This window comes from Aedes albopictus, chromosome 1, assembly GCF_035046485.1.
Source record: "Aedes albopictus strain Foshan chromosome 1, AalbF5, whole genome shotgun sequence".
Taxonomy (NCBI): domain Eukaryota; kingdom Metazoa; phylum Arthropoda; class Insecta; order Diptera; family Culicidae; genus Aedes; species Aedes albopictus.
The window spans coordinates 118,171,567-118,191,217 of NC_085136.1; the positions used below are offsets into that span (position 1 = coordinate 118,171,567).

A 19,651-nucleotide genomic window follows, 5' to 3' on the forward strand; every position below is an offset into this window, starting at 1 on the left:
TCTCAAACACCCCTCACACCCGCTGAAGTTTAAGGGCACTTCAGCGGGTCTCAGGAGTGAATGAGGGAACCTCCCTGAAAGCCCCTGGTACCCTCTGAAGCACCATTGAGACGCCAAGAAGAATAAGAGCCAATGAGCTGGTTCAGTTTTTCATGAGCTTTGTGCGAAAGCTAGCCATCCATTTTACGACTCTGATTAGCTTGTTTTAAATCCTAGTCGTACATTGGGGTCATTATGACTCCATTACGTGCACTACGGCAGCGACCAGCGAGGTGAGAGTCAGCTAATGCACGGAGAAGGTCAAATTCGGTCACCAACAATAGGGCACTGTCATCATTATCTCAACTAAATACACCAGGGCAATCAATTAATTTTTCAAATGACATTTGAAGTTTTGTTTTATTCAAATTGGAATTCATAAATATATATTTATATAACATCGAAGAGATTCTTTTTTGCATTATCGTTATTTAATATTATTATTCACTATTTTTTACTTCTTTTTGAGGTTTTCATAAAACAGCATTTCATTATCATTCGTCTTCTTGTTTATTTATTTATTTACTTATTAATTTCGTCATCTTTGTATCATCATCTACGCGCATAAAAGGTACCGTAAACTTACATCGATTTGTGTTTTTTGTGTGATTTGTAGTTTCTGAGTTTACTTTCTTCTAATTATGCAATTGATCTGCGTAAAAAGTCAAAGTGCGCCGGTTGTTTGCAAACTGCAACAAGAGCGACGCACATTGTGTGTTGTAGATTTCTAATTTGTGTTTTCGTTTGATTGGAAAGTAGTAAACGTACGAGTATCGTCCCTAAAAGGGGGATGGGACTGACTATTTACATTGTCCCCGCACAGTTGTTGGACTCCATCCGGGGACATTACGGGACTGGTCTGCTGTTATTGTGACTCACATTTTATTGCTTGGTTTGCTTCCGCGCCAGTACAATTCCAGAACAACAGAGAGCGAAAGAGACAGGACGAGAGATGGAAAGGTAATCAAAGCTACATACACGGAAATGTACAAATGGGGTTTTCTCGGCTGCGGTGAGTCGAGAAAATTGGATTGGATTTGAGCAAAAACAAAACGAGAAACAACCGACGACCGCTGCTACTATGCACTACTTAATTTTAAAATTTATAAATTACTGTACATTAACACGCGCTGCGGCACGACACGATGGCCAACTTTGCCGGCAGAATGGATCTGTTTGCATTAGTCTTTATACAATTACTCGCGGGAACTGTGTCTCTCCCACTCTCGCCTTCTCTAGCAGGCTACCTGCTAGACACGGAGGAAAAAAGTGGACAAGAACAAATTAATTAGGTTTAGCGGCTACGCTTCAATGAGGGAAAATTGGCGGATAAAAACATTTTAACCGCTCGCTGGTACTCAATTTAGTGTTTTACTCTGTGGCTTTAGCGAGGTTTTTTTCTCGCACAAGACTCCAGTCGAAGAATGGCTGGTTAGTGTTAAGGGTATGCGATATGCTAAATGATTTTAACAATAAAGCCTCGAAACGAAACTTCGCGGAATCAGGTTCATCTTTGAGATGCATTTCTTTCTTCAGGTAGCTTTCGATATGCTCTGCCAGGAATTCTTCCCAGTAGTTTTGTCTACAATTTCTCTTGTAACGAGACTTCCTCCAAAAAATTCAAAGATAAAAAACAGAAAACTCTCTTCCAGAGATTTAACTGGTAAATTTTCTGGAAATGCAAACACGTTGAGGGTTCTACCATGAAAAAACTCACCTCAGAAATCTAGTTATTAGTGTTTCAAAAGTCGCTATTCTGACACTTTTCCACAATCTTTACATCACTGACAAATAATTGATTGCCCTATTCCTGCTAAAAGTCTGTGATAGATGTAATAACTTGAAGCATTCGAAGCTAAAGTGCGTTTGATTGGTAAATTAAGAGATAATTGTGTGAAAAAAACTCTTCTTTTGGTGAGATTCGAACCCACGACTCCGTATCGCTAGTCCGGCACCTAAACCAGCTATGCCACAGAACAAATTACGATTCTGCGGACTAGTAAGTGAAACTGGATTCGCAACGACACTCTAATCGGGTCCGTTTTTCATAACCGAATGAAGAAATAAAGTTGTGAAAGACGGATTCAATTAGGGTGGCACAAATGATTCAAGTTTTTACGTCTTTAAGTCACTATTTTCATAGCATGGTCTCTAAGTATATCTTCTACTTCTCTAAGTATACGTTCTTCTAGTTGCCACAAAACTTCCATCTAGGGATTCCATCTGCGGACTCCTCCAGAAACTTCTTCTGAAGATTCGCCTAGAAATTGCTTCTGAACATTTCTACAGAAATTCTATCTGGGGCTTCATCTAGGAATTTGTTCCGGGGATTCCTCCAGGAACACTGTCTGTGAATTAGTGAAAACATGCTGTCTGGGAATCTATTCAGGAGTTCTTGCTTGGAATTCTTCTAGAAACTCTTCTTGAAGTTTTATCTGGAATTCCATCTGGGGATTACTCCAGGAATTCATCCTTCTATGGAACCCTGCAGGAGTACCCCCATAAGTTCCGTAAGGGGTTCATTCAGGGATTCCTCTGAAAATTTTCTCTGGGACTCCATTCAAGAATTCGATTCAGTAATTCCTTCAGAAACCTCTTGAGCATTTCTAGTCAAAGCTCCAGTTAGTTTATCAGAAGAAACTCCTGGAGATTCAAAGTTTATTCTCCCCTGAGAGACTCCCAGAAGAAGCTTCGGGAGAAACTTCTGGACGAACCCGAGAAGGATTTCCTGGAAGAATGTCTGAGGGAATTCATGATAGAATCCCAGAGAAACTTTAAGGGGCATTCGTGAAAGAACCTCTGATAGGAACTTCTTGAGGAATCTCAAAGGTTAATTCTGTAGAAATGCGTTGAAAAAAAGAAAATTTTGAAATAATTTCCGGTTTTGAAGAAAACTGCAGAAGAACTCGTGGAAGTATTCAAGATGGTACATCTGGGTAAATTTGAAAAGAATCGTTGGATGAAACCCAGAAAGAATTTCTTAAAAATATCTTATTCTTGGTGGAATTTCTGATGAAACTCTAGAAGAAATTTAATAAAGGGATATCTGGGTGTATCCCAGAAGGAAATCTCTGGGGTCAGGAACTCTTCAAGGCATCCAAACAAAACTTCTCATCGAATTCCGAAAGACAACCAAGTGGAATCGTGGGAGATTGTCATAAATATTCATGGGGGAATTTTCGAATGGCGGAAAATCCCCATGATATTTCCTGAAGGGTTCCCAGAAAAAAAAACAGCTTCTGAAGGAGTCGATGAAGAAATGCCTAGAAGAATCTCAGAAGCAACTCACGCAGGAATTCCTGGTGGGACTTTTAACGGAAATCCTAGAAGAACTCCTAGAGAATCCCCGGAAAAACTTTTGGTGGATCCTACCATTCCAGATTTAAGGCAAGGATTTACCTTACAGTGCTTCTGGAATTTCAGGAATGTATTCAACAAGTCTTCCAGAAGCTTTTTACAGGAATAGAAACAACATATTTTGAAATTCATTTCCGAATCACTCTTTCAGAAATCTCACTTAATCTGCATCATTCCATAATTCAGGTAACTCCACAAAAGAAGAATCTTAGAAAGAGGTTTATTTGAGGTTTTCCGAAAATTCCTCTAAACATTTCAGAGTGTAAGCAGCATACGGTTCTGATAAAGTAAATACGCCAAGGATTTTCATATAAAAAAAAAACAAATTAACTTGGACATCTCTAAGAAATTTCTTTCGGTGTATCAGAAATTTCTTATAAAGAGTTGTGTTTGAAACTCTACGAGCATTTCTTTCACTAAATTCTCAAAAGTTTCCTCCGGAGCTATGCTTTCATTATTTCCCACAAATTTTGTTTAAAAATCTTCCAATATCTGTGAGTATTTTTCAAAAATTTTAGTTTTGAAAGAGTGATAGCCATTTCTCAAAAAAATTACATTAAACATCTGTTATCAATTCTTCTGGGCGTCAGACACAAAAACTTCTATAAAATCTCAAAATTTCTCAAAACACTGCCACGTATCCATCCAAAGCTACGTTACGTACCAGTTTTGCCAGGAAATTCTTTTAATTTTGATTTCTTTTGAGTTATGGAAGTCTTTGGCAATACCTTTTGTGATGTAACTACCAATGATTATCTACAAAAATTTATTCGGGAATTACCTCTGCTGGCTGTCGGACAGGATTTATGGGTTTCTTTTGAGGTTTTTCGGAAAATTTTCCATAAATCTGGTATTTAACCGAATATAATAAAAAAAAATGCATTGTGTAGAAGAATTTCTGCAGAAACATTTGACGAATTTCTTGAAGTTGTTTTATATCTTTATTAGAGAGACTTTCAGCCCTTGGCTGATTTGTCTCTTATTCCTGAAAGTTTTTGTATGGACATTCCAATATTTTTGATGGAGTTACTCATACTATCCACGAACAAACGCACGACTGTATGATGAACGACGGATGAATTGCGAAAGAATTCCTTAAATGATCTTTGAAAGGATTGGGGTTTGAAATTTCTTAAGCTTTTAAAGTATTTGAAAAAAAACTAAAATTCGTATAAAAAGTAATAACTTTTGGGAAATCTCACCGACATCCTGTATAATGTTTTAACAGGGAAACATCTCCATTTCTTCAAGAATTTTTGACTAAGTAAACCAAGGACTTCAGGAGACAAAAAGTAACTTGGGAATTCCTAACATTTCAGCCATCTAGAAGAACTTCGGCGCTTCTTCTAATTAGATCCCAGAAAAGTATTTCTGGCTTTGGCCAAGACTACTTTTTGATATTGTTGCGATGTCTGGAAAATCCCGGATACATTTGCGAGAGAGATTCTGACTGGAAGTTTCTCAGGGTTAAAAAATCAAAAATTGAAGAAAATTTTGAAAGAAATCCAAGGAATTACTTTTGAGAAGTCATATCGATACCTTGTTTAAGGTTTAAGCAGGTTTCCTGAAGAAATTTCTTGAAGCACTCTTGACTAAGTAAACCGTGGTCTGGATGATCTGGATGGCAATTCTGGAAAATTCCAGAAAGATTAATAGCAAAAATTTCAAAATAAGTCCTATGAAATTTCGTAAAAAGGGTAAAAACATGAGGGAATTTCAAATTCAGATAACAATGATTTTTTTGGTAAAAATATGGGTAAAAATTGGAATTTCGTTTTTTTTTTTGAGCCATTCAGGAAAAAATGTACTTTATACTGTCTTAATGAATTTCTCATTTTTTTTAAGTTACACTACGGTGACCCTAAATATTGTTGTTGTAGCAAATTTCTTCAAAGATTTAGAACAATTTCAGTTCAAATTTCAAGTGAATTTCTTTAAAAGATTTATTGAATATTTAAGTTAAACTTTTTTTTCCTAAAGCTTTACCTGAAATTCCTCCAAGAATTCTACAAGACAAAGTTTGCTACATTCCACCATTTTTATCAAAACTTTTCTCGAGCGTTTTCTTAAATAAAAAAAGAGTGGGTATGGTGAATAAAGTCGACAACTGTAATAGTTTCTGAAATCCATCTGATAGAAATCCCATGCTTCTCAAGAAATTCTTCGAAAAATCTACTGGAATTTGCAATGAAACGTAGCATACAAATTAGAACTGCCACCGCCAGGTATTTTCTCCAATTTTCTCCAACACCAACAGAAAAAACTTCTGCAATTCTTCAAAGGATTCGTTTAAAAACTAACCGGAACTTTTTCAATTCATCCTTTTCGCGGGTTTTTCATAAAATTTTCCATATATTCCTTCAGAAATTCGCTCAGGTATATTTTCAGAAAGTCCACCAGAGATTTATTCGGAAATTACTCTAGGGATTTCATTGAAAATTCTCACAAGAATGTGTCCAAAAATTTATTCAAGATTACATCCAGAAAATCATTCAGTGATACTTGTATTATTACTTCCAGTGATGTAGGCAGGAACTCCTCCAAAGATTCCTGCAAGAGTTCATACTGAGATTCCTTCAAGATTTCCTCCAGATATTCCTCAATATATTACTCCAGAAATTTATCCGACATTTCCTCTCTAAGGCTAACTCCGTCAATTTCTCCATGGGATCTATAAGAAATTCATTCAAAAATATTTCTTGGGAATATCTATGGAAATTCCTTTAGAAACATCTCACGAGTTTTTTCTAGGAATCTTTGCAGAAGCTTATCTATGCGTTTCTCGTGGCATTCGGTATTTTTTTTTCAGAAACTCGTCCACAGATTTCTCCAAGAATATTGCTAAAAAATCGAACAATAATTTCAATAAAAGATGCTTATGCATTTTCCTGTAAATTCCTCAATAACTTTTCTCCAGGAATTCCACCAAGGGTTTCCCGAGAAGTTTCTTCAGGTATTTCTTTAGGAATTTCTCAAGAAATTCCTCCTGAGATTCGGTCCAAAATATCCCAGGAATTTCTTCGAAAATTTCTCCAGAAATTCCTTCAAGATAAGATTATAAAAGAGATTCTACTGAAGATTTCTTCATATGCTCCCTCAGGGTTTCTTTGAAAATTTCTTGTTGGTGTTCTTTTTGAAATTCTTTTTAGTAGAATTTCAAAGTTTTTTCCATGTTTTTTTAGAAATTCTTATAAAAACCTCTTTAGAAATCCCATAGGAATTGCTTCGAAAAATCTTCCCAGAGTTTCTCCAAGAATTATTTGTAAAACTCCTTCAGTAATTTCTGCAAAAGTGCAAGCTTTTTTTTGGAAATTGCACTTCAGGTTTAATACAAAAAATCTCCTCGGTTGTCTTCAGAGATCACTGCAAAATTTGTCCAGATATTCCTTCACCTTGCAGCAGTTGCCTGAAAATTACTAAAGTACACTTCAAGTAATTTCTTTAAAAAAATCCTTAGAGGATCGCCTCAAGAAATCCCTATAAAAATCATATCAAGAAATTCATTATAAACTTCCGGAGATATCTTCAAAAACTCCTGGAAGAAATTCTTGATTTTGTATTTTTTTTTTTTTTGTTGGAATGCTGAGTAACAATTCCTGAAGCAATATCTGAATTTATCTCTTGCGTAATTCCCGAATTCCCGCCTTGGATAATACCTAGGAGAATATTTAGACTTATGGAAGAACTCTGTAAGTAATTTTAAGGAAAATGCATGAATAACTTCTGGAGAGACTCCCGAAAAAACGTAGGGAAATCCTCAAGCAATCTTTTTAAAAAATCTGCGGAAACCGCAGACTGGTGAAATTTTCTTTCCTTCCCTCAATGTATTTCTGAGGTATCCCTGGAGGATTTTCTGATGGAGTCCCAGAAGAACTCCAGGAGATACCTCTAGAGGAATTTTCAGAAAAAAAAATCTTATGCAATATCTGAAGATATTTGTACACAAAAACCACTAAACTTCAACCAGAAAAAAAAACAAAATCTTTGGAAAAATTAATCTGAAGGATCCCTGGATTCCTAAATCCTAATGAAATAACTTCAGTAATTTCTGAAACAAACTCCGAATCTTTATAAAACAATTTCTCCAGGAATTGTATCTTTTGTAGATACGTTAGGAGAAATTCCTGGAAGAAGTTTTTAGAAAAATATTCAGTTAAATTTCTACAAAAATCTCCTGGAAAAAAATTGGGAGGAATTTCTCCAGAAATGTTTGAAGAAATACAAGCATGAACTTATGTAGCAATCCTTGAATATTTTTAGAACCCATTCAGGAATCCTAGGAGAAATTTCCGAGGAAACACTTGGACCAGAGAATCTTGGAACCACCATAAAACCAATATAAAAGTCATAAGGTTTCATGGCGGTTCTCAAAACCTCCACAAGACTAAACAGTCACCAAAACGTTACTTGGATCGAGAAATTTCTTGAAAACTGTTGAAGAAGTGCCAAGGAAATTTTCTGGTGAAATTCCTGAAAGAATCTCCGGAGGAATCGCTGAAGGATTTTTTTTTAAATCCATGGACAGGGATGTATTTTGAAGGGATACTAATAGGAATCTTTAGAGGATTTCTTGCTTAAAATATTTGAAACATTCAGGATTTTTTTGTAAGTCCTCAAAGGATCCCCAAAGGAATGTCGGGCAATGATCCTGGAGATAATACTGGAGAAATTTCTAGAAATTTTAAAATGAATTCTTGCAAAACACAAAAAAGGAATTCCAGCAAGGATGTTCCTTCCATGATAGTTCCATAAACGTTTCGTGAAATTATAATGCATGGAGGGGTTTTCGCGGAAAAATTCTCAAGTAGGCGCATAGTGAAGTCATTTCCTTGGGAGCAGTATAGTGAGCGCTGAAATTTTGAAACCTTGAGTTACTAGCTCTGATAGCCTAGAGAAATTCCAGAAAAAGGCGGAGTCGAGGAATCCTTAAACTACTTCTTGTGCAAATTGAAAATAAAAACATATCAGAATCTCAGGAAATAACGTAATGGAATCCCGACAAAATACTCCTTAAGAGATAACTAAGCGGAATCCTACGAGATGCAATCCCATTACCATTCATGGAGGAATTTCAGAAGCAACACTTTTCTGGAGGAATCTCTAAAGATCATCTAAGCTGAATCCATGAAATTTACGAAAAGTTTCCCGGAAGAAACTCCCACAGAAATCTCACTAGGAGGGATTTCCGAGAACCTGCAATGTTCTCATAAGAAACTTCTGGAATACCTCTAGGAGTTTCTTTAGAACTTTCTGCAGCAATTGCTGCAAGATTCCATCCGGGAAATATTTTGGAACATTGCTAAAGGAGTACCTCTTGTAATTGCTCCAGGAGTTGCTTTGGAAATTCTTCCATGAATTAACCAAAGATTCCCTGCAGGGTTACTCAGGACTTTTTCTAAAAATAATCCCAGATTTTTTTTCTAGTTAAAAAGGCACAAATGTCACCAGAGGATCCTGCAGATATTCTTCTAGAAGCTCTCCCAGTTGATACTGCAGTGATTGCTTTAGAAATTCTTGTTGGTGTTTCTGCAGGAGCTCCTTCTGGAATCGCCCGAAAAGCCCCTTGAAAAATCAGGAAAAGTTTTTGCAATAATCTTTCCTAAAACTATTCTCAAAATCTAAAAATGTTCCTTCAGAAATTGTTCCAGGAGTTCCTCTAAGAGATATTTCGCAGACAGGAGTTCCTACAGAAGTATTTCTAGTAGTTTCAATTCCAAAAAATCCTTCAATAGGAGTTATTTTTTTCTTTTTTTTTTTGATAAACTTTTGGAAAACTCTCGTAAAAAATCCATTAAAATATCCGGAAAACTTTCTAGAAAAATACCGAAAAAAAATGTTTCTGCTCTTTGTGGAATTCGCAGAGGAATCGAAGAAATTGCCTGTGCAAACTTTGGATAAATATCTTCAGATTTTTTTAAATAAACTTTTTAGGAAAATTTTAGAAAACTTCTGAACAAACCTTTGGTGGAAATTCCTGAGAAACTCAAGTAAAAAATTAAAAGTTCAGAAAAATAAAATTGTAAGACCTTGGAGCATTTGTAATTTGGAAGAACTTCTGAAGGGACTCCGCCATAAGTTCCTGGAGAAACTCTTTGAGAAGCCCCTGGATAAACTCCAGAAAGAACACTTCGAGGAGATCTTGGAGAAACCCCTGGAGGAAGATTCTTAAAATTAATCCTGTAAATCTGCTTCTAATAATAGAACTTGTATTAGGGGCGTAACGTAACGCAAACGCCGCGAAAGATAAAAGAACATGACGAAAAACACCGAGTAAAGCCAGATTTCGCATCACACTCACGAAACATTTTCGAATTCTGTTTCGCCTTATCACCCGACAGCATCAGAAGTTCCGCATATCGTTTCGTTTCGTATCGCTTCAAGACAACAATAAAAATCCCATACCGCATACCCTTACAGTGAGTGGTTAGTGTGATCGTCGCCTGCTTTGTGCATTGTGCCGTACATTTGCTCGCAGTTACTTTTCTTCTACCTAGAGAGTGGTCCGAGACGCCGAGAAAGAGAGAGAGAGACTAGCTCCGGGAATAAAAACGACAGCACCGCAAGCGGCTGTATGAGATGATTATTAGTCCTGTTCAACGACGTAGGTTGAACTTGCTCGAAGTTGCTGCATCCTACTCTTACCCGTTTGTTGACTAATGGGTAAGAGCAAGATGCAGCAACTTCGAGCAAGTTCAACCTGCGTCGTTGAACAAGACTAATGAAAATATAAATAAATTTAATTATATTTTACAATTGCTAATTTCACCGCTTTTAATGGTTCGCTCGGCTATTGAGTGTATGGGTTAGTTAGGTCCGCAGCAGCACGTTGTTCTTCTGCCCTACGAGGTGTGTTTTGTTTTCGTTTCTCTCACTCGCGACGCGAGGGTTTCTCAAGCCACCCTTTTTTCTTTTCTTTTGTGAGTATATTACATTTTCCGCACGTCTTTTCGCCCGCTGACAATTGTAGGAACATAAATAAATCATGACATAATTTAATAGTTTTCAGTTTCTTTTCTGCGTTTGTTCCTCTCGAACGGAGAGAAAAAAAAAACAAAATCTAAAGCTTTTGTATTGGCACTCGGGAGAGAGGGGCTTTTTATTTCCTAACCGACTAAAAACACATTTTTCATCAGCGCCGCGCCGCGTTGGCTTTCGCCTCGTATGATACTTACAAGTTAAAAAGAAGGAAAGTTAGCATTTTAAAAACAAAGCCGGCCGTGCGCGGCTCGAGTTCGAGGGGCCTACTTGGATGCGCAGACAAAAGGAACGTCACAAAAATCTCACATTTTTGACAGGTTGCTTCGACGGGCGGCTACAAAAGACGCGCTGCGTCTAAAATGCGCACACGCAGAACAATAGAGACAGTCGCTTGCAGCGCCGCCACATCTGACACTGACAGTTACGCAGTTATTTGAATAGTTCGATCTCCTGTTGGTGGTGCGGTTGCTGCTGTTGCTGCTGACTGAGATGGTGATGGTGATGATGATGGATCGTGTAATTGTTCATCATCATGTTGTACGTGGCGGCGGCCGCTGCCGATGAAGCCGCCGCTGCCGCGGAGGAGGTACCGTTATTGTTATTATTGTTCGATTCGTTGACAGTTGAACCACCGTGCGACGTTGGATTAACGTCACCGTAAATACTACTGCTGCTACCGCCGTTGCCGCTGCCTTGGTGATGCGAATGGGGGTGATGATGATGATGGTGGGGGTGACCGTGATGGTAGGCTGCCGATCCCAGCTTCACGTTCGAATAGGCCGCGTAATTGGACGCTATTTCTGATGGGATGTGGTACACTTGAGCTTGCGAATGAGGTAGTAGATTATTGTTGGAGCTACTTCGCTGCTGATGGCCGCTGCCGGTACCGTTGTCGCTGTTCAGTAGACCGTGACTGTTGGTGTACTCTTCCAGTTTCACTAGACTATTGCTAACCTCACTACTTGCGTTGTTACTATTTCGTCGATCTAACGAATCACACCCACTGCTGCTATTCGTCGAGGTAGAGAACAAATTCGTTCGGCTCTGGAAGCCGCTATCGCAGTACGGATTATGGAACAAGTTTTTACTCGGATTACTCGCTTCTTGTAAAAATGCACTCTGGAAGTATGACGGATGGTGATAGTTCATTGCCGTTGATTGATAACCCCCACTCTGACCGTACTCTCCCATCCCCGAAAACAAAGTCTTACTCGCGCTGGTTTCATACCCTTTCTCCTGCTTGATCTGAGGCATCCGAATGTTCGCATTGATGTCCTCCTGCTGTTCACTGTTCTTCAGTTTCTTCACCTTCGGCACCGTCAACTGTCCTGCCTTATCACTAACTTCTAACCGCTTCACACTGCACTCCACCTTCCCTAACTTGGCGTCCTCCTTCTTCATCTTCGCCTCTTCGGCTTTCTCACTTTTCTTGGCAATCTTCTTCGCCTTGTTCTCGTGTGTCTTCACATGCTTCGCCAGATGATCACTCCTCATAAACTTCTTACTACAAATACTGCACGTGAACCGCTTCTCCCCTGTGTGCGTACGAAAGTGCCTCTGCAGCTCATCGGACCTCGTGAACCTTTTCCCACAGAACAACCACTTGCAGAGAAATGGCCGCTCTCCGGTATGCCACCGAAGATGCGCCTTCAGGTGACTCGTCTTCCCGTAGATCTTCTCGCACCCCGGTATGTGACAGATGTGCTGCCGCTTCCCCTTCTCGTCCGGCCCGACCACCGGAGGCAGCCCGGACAATTCGTTGATACAGTTAGGGCAGGTACAACGTGCGCAGCGACGCTGCGCCTGAGTTTGGTGCGAGTAATCCTCCAGCTTCAACGCGTACGCCTCTCCGGGCCATCCCTGGTACATCGACTCCTGTGCGAACCAAGGATTCCCGGCCATGTTGTTGTAGTAGCTAGCCGCCGGATATTGATACGAAGGATAGTGCATCTGCTGTGACCTGTGAACCAAAAAAGGTAAAATTCCTTCAATTAGAACCCTTCGTCACACCTCCCCCGCCAACAAACCCCGACAGCTTACCTCGCGGTCATCTCCAGCGCCGCAGCGGTGGCTGGATTCTGCTGGACCATCGCGCCGAACCCGTAGGCGGACGAGGCGGCAACGGCAGCGGCGGCGGCTGCTGCGCTGCTGGTCACCGTGTCTGGACTGGCGGCGTTCGAACCGCCTCCACCGGTCGTACTGAAACTGCTACTGGCCGTACTCGCTCCGGCACCAGTGCCTCCTCCCAACCCGCCGCCTCCGCCTCCGCCGACGCTACCGTTGGAGGAGGCGATCGACTGCGTCGGAGAAAGTCCCGCCGAACCAAGCGATGCCACCGAGCCAAGACTGCTGACGGACGGGGGCTGCGGCGGGTACTGATACGGAAGGATGTTGAGCGGTGACAGCTGGAAATAAAAAAAAAAAGGAAAGGGAAAACCCGGGCGAGCGTGATTAGCGAAAGGTGTCTGATTGATGATTGCTTGCGAGGAGAAGGTGTCGAATGCACATGGCGGGAAATTTATGGCCACGGATCACGAATGCAAACAACTACAAACGATTGATTGATTTGGAGCGAGATTTAGTTGGCATAACTATTAGCGTTTATGAAAGCAAAATATTGTTACGCTTACTAACCATCGTCGACATGATGGCGATAATTTACGGGTCTATATTTAATACCGAAAACGGAAGGCGTTGTTTGTAAAGAATAGTTTTCCAAACAAACCGCAACAAGGGGTGGTACCATATTCCTTAACTGGAAAGTGTCGAAAGAGCATTGGATTCAGGCAAGTTTTTGCTTTTTAAGTAACAAGTAGGTACCTACTGATTCTTCGCATGAATGTCAACGAAAAATGTATCTACTAGTGGGCTCATTATAAAAATACGTGAAATTCAAATGCTTGGAAAGGACTATTCAAGGATATAGAAAGTGTCTACGTTCGAATTCTGATAAGATCCAGCTTGATCTAGTTTAGGAAATTTCATAGTCTTCCATGATTATGAAGCTTCTTCGTTGATAATTTTGCGGAAAGCATCTGACTTCATTCTTATCGGTTTCCTGAGAGATTGCACGTAGCTTGATTGGGTACATATGATAAAAAAGGTTGTTTCTATGCTAGCACTTTCTGGCGGTCCGAGCTGATCAGCATGTAGCTGGCAGGGTACGCAAAAGCGCGTGGTCGGCAAGAACAAACGCTTTGTCCTATGCAGTGCATGTTGTCAGCAAACGCACTTCGTAGATGGGTAACTCACTCGCGAATCGACTCAAAGAATCGATTCGAGAAACCGAGTGAGTGAACCATGACTCTTTTCAAAAGAGTTACGATTCTCTGATGCTAATTTCAATTCTAACGAGTCACTGAAAAGTGTTAGCATTAAATTATGAATCAACGAAAAGTATCGCAGTCTTTGCCGTTGATCATTTATTCATTCTTTTATTGAGCGGCCGGAACGCAAAAGTGATTCGATTCTTTGGTGTTTAATCTACGTATCCTGCATTTTAGTCTCTTGTTCAGACATTTGTCAAGGTCTGCGCCAAGCAAGCGTATTTTTTGAAAACTATAAATGTGCGAAAAGGAGTCGATTCACACCAAAAATCGACATTTTTCTTCAAATCCCGATATGAGTTACTGAATCGATCAAAAGAGTCGACTCTTTTTTGAGAGTGAATCGGAAGCGATTCACACTCAAAATTGAACCAGTTTTCCCATCTCTGCTTCGTAACAAACGCTGATCAGGCGATGAAACCAAAAACAATAAAACAAACATCGCTTGCCAACCATGTGTCGATATTTCGGGGATTCTGCAAATATGAGCATTTACTTGCAACATGACTCATGTATAATACAATGTCGATTTTCAGTTTTAAAACAATGCGAAAATCATGATGGGAACAGTATGTTATATGTTCTTAAAATAAGGACATGACACTTTCACAAATTTCACTTTGGGACAATTCATTAAGATAACATTGCTAAAAAGCCGCAGAAGTAAACATCGGTCAGCACCAAAATCCTAGTATTTTGAGGCCCATGCGTTTGGTAGATCTTCCCATTGGTGCTCGAAAATATTAAGGTAGAATAAATGCAGCCATTGAGGCAGTCATCTTTGTTCTGAGGCAACCTTCTCCTTAAGATTATGTTAATTTATTGAGCAAATAATACCACAGAAACAAATTAATAAAAAACGACAAGACTTCCTCTTCGGCATGATCTTAAGCATGACCTTAAAAAGTATGTTCCAGTAAAATTAATAAGGACATTGCATTCTTGAGGAACTTTTTTGACAAAAAAAGGGGCTACCATCCTTTCTGATTTAGCAAGGCATATCCTGATTTTGGACAAGGTTGTTAATCGATAAATTATCGTTATCGGCGATAAAGTTAACGTCTGTTATCGTTTTTCGTCGATAACGATAACGTCTTCAGGCGGAAACGTCATCGGCGATACAGTTAACTGTGGAAATTATCGACTCGATAACGTCTCCGAAAAATTTTCTTCGCGATCTGAACCGTTGTTGATGCCGTCACTAGGGTAACTAGATTTATCGCAAAAGTATCGAAGGTACGTTGATCTTCGCGTTGATTTATCGTTTGATTATCGTTATCGAGAGATTATCGAGTAACCTTTATCGTTATCGAGTTCGCGTTGAGTTAACTGTCGATAATTTATCGTTTAACAACCTTGATTTTGGACTAATTTTGACCAAAATTTCTTAACAAATCCGATGAGTTCTACTCAGTTTCGAGAAATACATGAAATGTCCTGATTTTCTAGGCTGTGTAAATGGGAGCCCTAACAAAAATGGAGTGCATTTTAATAGGTCTTTAAGTGAAGTTTCTTACCAGTGCTATGGAGATGTTTGGAAGAGTTCCTCAAAGCCTTTTTGGTTTTATTTTCTGTGATAAAACACTTAAAGAAACATTGCAAAGAGCAACCGATGAGTTCTGATGAATCTATGAATATTCTTCTGAATAAATCTGTTAGAGACTTTTAGACATGATTTGTAGATTCAAAACTCGAAGAATAAGCTGGCGATATTGCTACGAAAGCCTTTTGTGTATATAACTGGAGAAATTTACGGAGGAACATGCAGATGCAGATATAACTCCACCAAGTCTCAATACATTCCTAAAAATTCTCCTCTGATTTTTGCCAAAAACTCCGTGTTACAGAACTAACAATTTTGTTAGATATTTTATCTCTTCAGTATTAAAAAAACTAACATTTGCAGATTTCCTGTCACAAGTTATCTGTCATTAAAATGTTCATGAAGTTTATTAAGCTATTTCGTTGGTAGAGTTTGGTGTTTTTCTTGGTTCTATTTTGGACATATAGACTGTTCCAGAAATTATAAGCACAACTTTGCAGCCCAGCCATCTGGGAATGAATGCAAGGACAAACTTTATTTTATTCTGCTCTTATATATTAACATCAAATACCGGTAACCAAAAGTTACAATTGACTCTTGGTTTGTAAGTGTCAGAACATTCCTTAGTGATCCCTTAACCGTTATGTGTTCGACAAACTTTTACACCGTGCTTTTTAAATGGGCGCTGGGTACCCGGGTACCCTTTCAGCCTCATAAGGGTTAAACATGTTTTGCACAAATTGCACTATGTTTGATAAACCTAGTTTAATATTTGTTTTCTATGGAGAAAACTGAGCTAGATAAAAATCTAAAAAAAAAAAACAATCAGGAATGTCAATATACGTACCTATCAGGCAATCATTAGTTTTGGTTTCAAATATAGACTTTTGGACCTGAAACTACAATTCAAAGTCAAAATTCTATTTTTATTTAAAAAAACGTAATTTTCAATTGTCGAAACAAGTATAAAAATTCATTCTGGAGCATGTGTAAAACTACAATTTTATTTAAGCATAAAGAAAAGCAATGCCTGAGCTTCATTTTGCGCTCAAAATTGTGAGAAGGCCAAAGTCGGCCATTGTGGCGGCCATTTTGGGATACTAACAAGTCCTCCCTTAAAGTCGCGATTGTGGTGAGAGTCTGTCTCATTCTCATCGGGGTGCCGGAATTCGTCTTCATTTTCGCGGGATTTCCTTGTATTTTTTGGTGATTTAAATATCAATATATGCAGGATGTCCATGGGACGCAAATAAAAGTCATGAACTTTGACTCGAGAGCACTGGAATTTGTCCCAGGATATCGTGTTGATGCCTAAACGTATACCAAATATATCCTTTGGACTACACTCTTTCACTAACAACACCGAAATTCCCATGACACCTAGGCCTGAAAGGAAGCAGATGTCTCTACATACCTTTCTTAGGTGTCCAAATAATCTTCTCTTTCCATTCGCGGTCAGGATGCGGCCAGCTCTCTTACGTTGGAAAATGATATCATTCTGGTTTTAGAGTCAGTGATTAGCCCCGAATCTCGGTACATTGGTAACAGACGGAAAAGCCAATTCTCATAACAGTGCTATGGGACTGTACCACCTACGAATTTGTGTGACTTGCTTAATGCTAGATAGTGCATGTGCTAATGCTAATTCTTATTGGATTGACCATTTTTGAAGATGATGATTAACCTGGGCTTGTTAGGGGAATATCTGTAAATAAAAAGAAAATCGCGTCAAGTACTGTTCCTTTGAATTCCACTAAGAATTTGCATCCTTTGACAGATACGTATTTCGACCTCAACTGTAAGGTCGTCTTCAGTGTCTTGTACAAGTCGAGTCAAGTACAAGACACTGAAGACGACCTTACAGTTGAGGTCTAAATACGTATCTGTCAAAGGATGCAAATTCTAAGTGGAATTCAAAGGAACAGTACTTAACGCGATTTTCTTTTTATTTACATTTTTGAAGTATGATGGCCATGTGTCGGTCCCCTCTGTCTCGCAAAAAAATCTGCATTATTCTTGAACACGATCCTGTTGCTTCAATCTTATTGATAATGCAGGTATAAATTATGGACTCCTCAAAAATGTTCTTCACAGCTCTTGGAAACAAGTTACATTTCAAACCTAACTTTACCAAACACCGTATCTAACAAAATCAATGAGCGGAGAAAATCGAAGGGGAAGTTCGCTGTTCCCACAGCAACTCATACATTGAGCATTTCGGAAAAATGAAAAGTCCGGATTTTTTTTTCACAAATCAATCCCCAAAGGTGAGTGATACAAGTAGTCCTCAACGAAATTCAGCGCCTCATGTATAAATCTCTTTTTTGTTTACATATGTTACATACGGTGTTTGGTAAAGTTAGGCTTACCCTCTAATACCCAACCCCGTCTTCAAACGGGGAGTTTGAGCCTTTTTGTAATTTTCCCTTTCCTGGGCAATCAAAACTTTTCTATTTTTGGCTGATATAGGACTGTTCTGTATATCTCGAAATACGCTTTGGTGTCTTGAAGCGTATTAAGTTTTTTTTTAAAAGCATTGAAAAAATGATGTTTTGGTCACCTGTTATTGCTTCTTTTGTATTGAATCGCAATAATTGACATATTTTAAAGTTTTCCTCAATCATTATATTATAGTAAAAAAGTTTAGGGGAGTTCAATGCACTCTAAAATTAAAACCATCAAAATTACACAAAAAAATAAAATGTTCTATGAAAAATTCTATTCCCTATTTTTTTCATTTGAGGGGGTTAGAGGCAGAGGGGTGTAAGTGACCAAAAATTCAAAATTGAGATAAATATCGTACGTGATTCTACGAGCTCAGCTTTGCTTGTTGCCAAAGACCCGTAATTTTTAAAAATGTTTGAGCATGTTAAAACTTTGATTGAAAATATGACGCTTAACCGTTGAGGAGATTTGCTTGGAGGCAGAGGGGTGTAAGTAATAAATTATATTTACATGAAGTATTGAATCAATTTTTTTATCATTTAATGTACATCTATGATCTCGTTGAATACGGTTTTAATCATGCCTTATGTCATGGACCCACGACGCACTTGGCGAATGTGTTCTTAAAAATGTTGAAATCGTATTGAACCTGTTGTTCCAATAGAACTGCTCAACATTGTTTCAATCAATTTAAATTCTCAAGTTAATAATGGCAGTGATGGTGTTCTACTAGTTCGAGCCTCACCACAGACAAACAGACATAATACTTAGAAGAAATTTGGTTCAAAAACATCGTTTGGCATCTCACTAGCACCCTCTGTAATGCTCAATCCGAAGCATTCGTTTGCAGGTGTTGATTCTCTCGGCTCGATGTAACAATTTAGCAGGTGACGACTCCCCCGTGGCGTCATCCATTCATATAGCATGAATGAAGGTTCATGATTGAGTCATTTTATGTAAACATTGATCAGCGTCGCGTTCATTGCTCTCCAAAATTTAGAGGAGACGTAGGCACAGCAGTGCCACCATGACACATGCGAGCACAGTCCGAACCACAGTTTATTTTCACAATGACCGTTAAATCGTGCGATGATTTCGATTTGAGTAGTATGTCTGTTTGTCTGTGGTCTTACTGAGAGGAGCAGTAACCTTTTCGTCATTTGCCCTTCTCATTATCCATTTCTCACTCACGCCAGTATTGGCGAAGTCTAGCTTTTGAAATAAGGTAAAACTTTCACTCGACTACACAGAAAAAAATATGTAATTAATATTCAGCGAGAAATCATGCACATAAAGGGAATGCTAGAATTAGCGCACTTTTACATGAGATTTAATGTAAAATCACATTAACATCGTGTAAATTTCCGCCAACTATCGCGTAAACCATCATGGACTCTAACCGGTTACGTGACTATTAGCGGAAATTTACATGATTGTAACGTAATTTTACATGATACCTCATGTAAATATGCACTAACTCTAGCATTCCCTTTATGTGCATGATTTCTCGCTGAATTTTACATAAATATTTTTTTCTGTGTAGCTTAGCCGCAAACATTGACAGTAAATTAATTGACTAATATTTTTGCTGAACTTTTTCACACAAAAATGTGACAATATCACCTTCTTTTAGTTGCTCATTGTGAGTACGAATGACGATAATGTACCAATTAAGAAAACAACACTGCATTTTATTCACAATTGTTCATTCCAAAATTAAGGATTTTATAACGATCGTGAAGATCAGAATTAGGTTATCGATTTGATTAACAAAAGTTTGTACAGTCTCACGAATTCAAGCGGTGCTTTGCTAACTATCCGTCGTTTCGGCTGTGTTTGTCAGTCTTCTTCTAGGGAAAATTAGGTCTATTTCTCCTAAAAGAAGGCTGCCAAACACGGATGAAACGAAGAGCAGTCAACAAATTACCGTTTGAAATCGAGAGACGTCCAAACTCAAAATTTT

At 38.7% G+C, this 19,651-nt stretch overlaps 1 protein-coding gene across 2 annotated transcripts in view; it reads right to left on the bottom strand.

Moving 5' to 3' along the window:
• Nucleotides 1-401: 401 nt before the first annotated feature.
• The window catches only part of LOC134285127 (transcription factor btd-like), a 30,602-nt gene continuing 11,352 nt past the window's right edge, over nucleotides 402-19,651 (bottom strand). For both annotated transcript variants that reach the window (XM_062845255.1, XM_062845256.1), the window contains 2 exons: nucleotides 12,415-12,779; nucleotides 402-12,334 (listed from right to left, as the gene is read on the bottom strand). In XM_062845255.1, coding sequence (XP_062701239.1) covers nucleotides 10,804-12,334; nucleotides 12,415-12,779 — 1,896 coding nt within the window. In that variant the 3' untranslated portion in view covers nucleotides 402-10,803. The remainder of the gene's footprint in view (nucleotides 12,335-12,414; nucleotides 12,780-19,651) is intronic.